This window comes from Hoplias malabaricus, chromosome 6 (genome assembly GCF_029633855.1).
Source record: "Hoplias malabaricus isolate fHopMal1 chromosome 6, fHopMal1.hap1, whole genome shotgun sequence".
Taxonomy (NCBI): Eukaryota; Metazoa; Chordata; class Actinopteri; order Characiformes; family Erythrinidae; genus Hoplias; species Hoplias malabaricus.
Genome location: NC_089805.1, coordinates 49,586,944 through 49,590,598, shown reverse-complemented (window position 1 = coordinate 49,590,598; position 3,655 = coordinate 49,586,944). Strand labels below are relative to the sequence as shown.

General features: G+C 46.6%; 1 protein-coding gene across 5 annotated transcripts in view; it reads left to right on the top strand.

Moving 5' to 3' along the window:
* Positions 1–3,655, top strand: part of LOC136700423 (ribonuclease inhibitor-like) — a 64,863-nt gene that overhangs the window by 55,332 nt on the left and 5,876 nt on the right. The window contains exon 13 of one of the 5 annotated variants that reach the window (XM_066675771.1): positions 3,150–3,429. The exons of the other annotated variants lie outside the window; for them this stretch is intronic. Within the exon in view, the coding sequence (XP_066531868.1) occupies positions 3,150–3,169 (20 nt within the window). The 3' untranslated portion in view covers positions 3,170–3,429. Of the gene's footprint in view, positions 1–3,149; positions 3,430–3,655 lie in introns of those variants that run through there. 5 annotated transcript variants of the gene reach the window in all.

Here is a 3,655-nt window from a genome sequence, read left to right as displayed (position 1 = left end):
TTCACTGTGAGAGCCCAGCTCTGACAGAACTGCTGCAGCACTGACGGACTCTGCTCTAAACCCTGCTCTGAGGTGGACATGAGGACCAGGTCGTCAGCGTAGAGCAGACACTTCACCTCAGAGTGGAGAGTAGATACGGTCTGACGTGTGGTGTTTGGGTAAAAAGCCGATCTGAGATGTGCTCAGGACGTTGTGGTTCATGAGGAAGGTCATTATTGAGACGTTTATAACGCCACAGAACACTTTTCCCAGGTCACTGCACACACAGAGGCCTCTGTAGTTATTGGGGTCAAATGTGTCTCCTTTTTTGTCGACGGGGGGTAATCAGACCTTGGTTCAGATCTCAGGAAGTCTTCCAGAGTTAGAATCAGGTTGAAAAGTTTAACCAGAGCTTCCATTGTTCTGAGACTGTGAAAGTGAACGTTTCATTACTGATGCCGTCTGGACACAGACTTCTTTAAATCTGAGAGGTTTGATTTGCTCGTGGATCTCTTTCGCTGTAATTGATGAGTCCAAGGGGCTCTGATAATCTTTAATGGTCTTTATTAGTTCCTCCAGCTCGTTCCTGACTGAGTTAAAGTTAGAGTCTATTTTCTTCTAAAGGTTTTAAAGTGAGATTTCCACATTGTGGCTCTTTGAATCGGGAGCATTCTCTCGTTGGAGTCAGATGTTTTGTGGAGCCCCAGAGAGAGCTGTCATTGACTGCTTCTTCAGTTTGATCCAGTTTTGTTCTTAAAAACGTATCTTTTTTAGATGTTAAGAGTGTGTTGTAGTGTTTTAAAGAACTGGAGTCATTTCTCTCTCAGGTCCTGGTTCTTTGGTTCTCTGTGGTTCTTGTGGATAATGTTCTTCATTTTCTTTTTGAAGTTTTGCAGTCGTTATCAGACCCCGGCTCCTGTGTGTGATGTGGATGGTGTGGTGTGTTTTGTCTGGGTCTTGGAGGGTGTTTTAGCCAGTGTTTCATGAATGTTATTGATGTCATTTGTTGCCGTGGTGATTCCCTCTAAACGTGGTGTGTAGCTGTTGGAGAAATGGTGGAGCGTGTGTCTGATGTAACGGCTGTCCGTGTTTAATTTTAATTTCTCAGTTTCTGACTGATTCCAGTGGTCTCTGGGTTTTAATGGGTGCAGTGTTTCTGATTCAGGAGGATCTTCAGTCGTGTCTCTCATGGTGTTTAGGTACAGTGCTGTTTGGTAGTGGTCAGACAGAGGGCGCTGTGGTCTGACTGTAAATGCACTGATGAGATCTGGATCTAACCGCTCTCCCTCGTCTGTTTGACACATGGTCAGAACTGTTTCTTTGGACGGTGTTGTGAGTTGTGTTTGACGTGGTCTCTGTGGATGAAACCGTTTCCTGTTTCTTCAACACAGTCCCATTCTCTCCCGGTCCTGGGTTTACATCTCCACGTATTAAACCACGCCCGCGGCACTGAGAGTGTGTGATCTCAGACTGTAAATCTGGGAGACGTTCTTCATGAAAATAAGGAGAGTCCTGAGGAGGAAGTACAGGAGCTGGTCTTAAATTAGAAAATCATGAAAAAGTGGATTTATTTCAGTAATTCCATTCAAAAAGTCAAACTTGTACATTACACTCATTCATTACACACAGACTGATATATTTCAAGTGTTTATTTCTTTAATTTGATGATTATAACTGACACCTAATGAAAACCCCACATTCAGTTTCTCAGAAAATTAGAATATTACTGAAGACCAACACAAACAAAGGGTTTTTAGAAACGCTGGCCGACTGAGAAATATGAAGATGAACAGTATGAAGATGAACAGCACTCAGTACTTAGTCGGGGCTCCTTTTGCCTGAATTACTGCAGCAGTGCGGCGTGGCGTGGAGTGGATCGGTCTGTGGCACTGCTCAGGTGTTATATGAGAGCCCAGGGTGCTCTGATAGTGGTCTTCAGCTCCTCTGCGTTGTTGGGTCTGGAGTATTACATCTTCCTCTTCACAATACGCCGTAGATTTCTTTAGGCTCTTATTGAACTCTCTGTCTGATGTCTTTTTTCCAAATCCATTGGAATTTAAGCCTTGAATGTTCCAACAGCTGATTGTAAATGAACTCCTGAGTCTTGTTATTGTTGATCTGTAGTTAATTAAGGTTCAGATCAGTGTTATAGGTCTATATTAAAGTCAGTGTATTAATCTGGAGCAGAGGATGTTGAGCAGGGGTCTTATCTGGTTCAGTTCTGAAGCGGCTGGGTTCTCTGCTCTTCGTGTTACTGATGCGTAGGTCTCTTGCTGATCTGCTGCTCTGGAATCTTCAGCTGGACGTGGAGGTGGAGGTGGAGGTGGAGGGGGTCTCTCTGTGTCTCGTCGTGTCGTGTGGAGTCTGGTGCTGTTGTGTCCCAGGGCTGTGGTGTTCAGCTCCTTTGTGAACAGTCTTACTCCCTGTCTGTTGAGGTGTACGTGGTCGTGCAGGTGATGAGGGCGGATGTCTTTGTGGTGTGTGATGTGGACGTTTGGTGTGAGTGCGCAGGCTCTGCACGGCTCTACGCTGTTTCTGTGGATACTGTGGAAGGGCAGGTCTTCACGTGGTGGTACGGTGGAAACGGTGACCTTGGTTTGTGGAAATCTCTGGGTGTCTTTGACTGCCACCTCTCTCAGTGCCGGAGCGCCCCGTCCTCTCATAGCTCTCAGGTCATTGGTCCCTGTGTGAATAATGATGTGTTTGTACTGGCCTCTGTTGTTAGAGAGAGGATGTTGAGAGCACTTCTGGTGTTTGGACTCCGCAGTTTGGTCACTTACGTGTGCGGGAGTAGACCTTTCTCCAGGACGTGTTCTCCATTGGAGTCAGTGAGTAGAAGGACATCTGTGGAGTCTTCACTCTGTGGAGCTGCAGAGAGACTGGGGAGGTCTGACGCAGGGCTGATGTTTGGTTCCTGATGAATCTCTTCTATGTGCAGGGCTCTGAGGAGGCCTCTGAAGGAACCAGGGTTTCTCCAGGAGTGTGTGTGTGTGTGTGTGTTGGGGTGTATGAGGTGTTCTTTGTCTTTTAGTTGGTTCTTTACTGTAGAAAGCTCCTCGTATAATGTTTCTCTGATCTTTGCTGGTTCTCTCCTCGTGTCCGTCTTTACGTTACGGAGCTGATGTAGTTTCTTGTGGTTCACTGGATGATCTTGTGTTGGTTGTTTTCAGGCTCTCGATCTCTTCTCTGAATTGAAATAATGAAGCACTGAACCGACTCAACACGTCGTTTACTCGGTTCCTGAGACGTTTCCTTTCTTCACTGGACGACAAGTGAGAGAGCATTTGATCTGTGACTTCCACCGTTTCTACTCTAACAGTGAAAGGTTCTCCTTTATTTCTGATGCAGGAGACTGAGGGCTTGGTGTTGAGGGTGATGTGTGCTGACTTTCTGTTGGAAGGGTATCGCTCTCTTCTTGGGAGACGTTTACTTGTGGGAGCTCTGCTCCTGCCGCCGTTTCCTTCATTGGAGTGAAATCTTTGATGAAGACTCGGAGAGCAGACTCATTTCCCTGGATCATCATCGTCTCGGTCTGACATCTGCTGAGCGTTAAGAGCCGTCTTTCTCGTTTCTCTCCGTCTTCAAACGCTACGACTCGTCGGCCTCTGCGGACGCCTCTTTTGATGACGTGGCTGTAGCGCTGGCAGAAAGCGCTGGGCCAGGAGCTGGTGTTCTT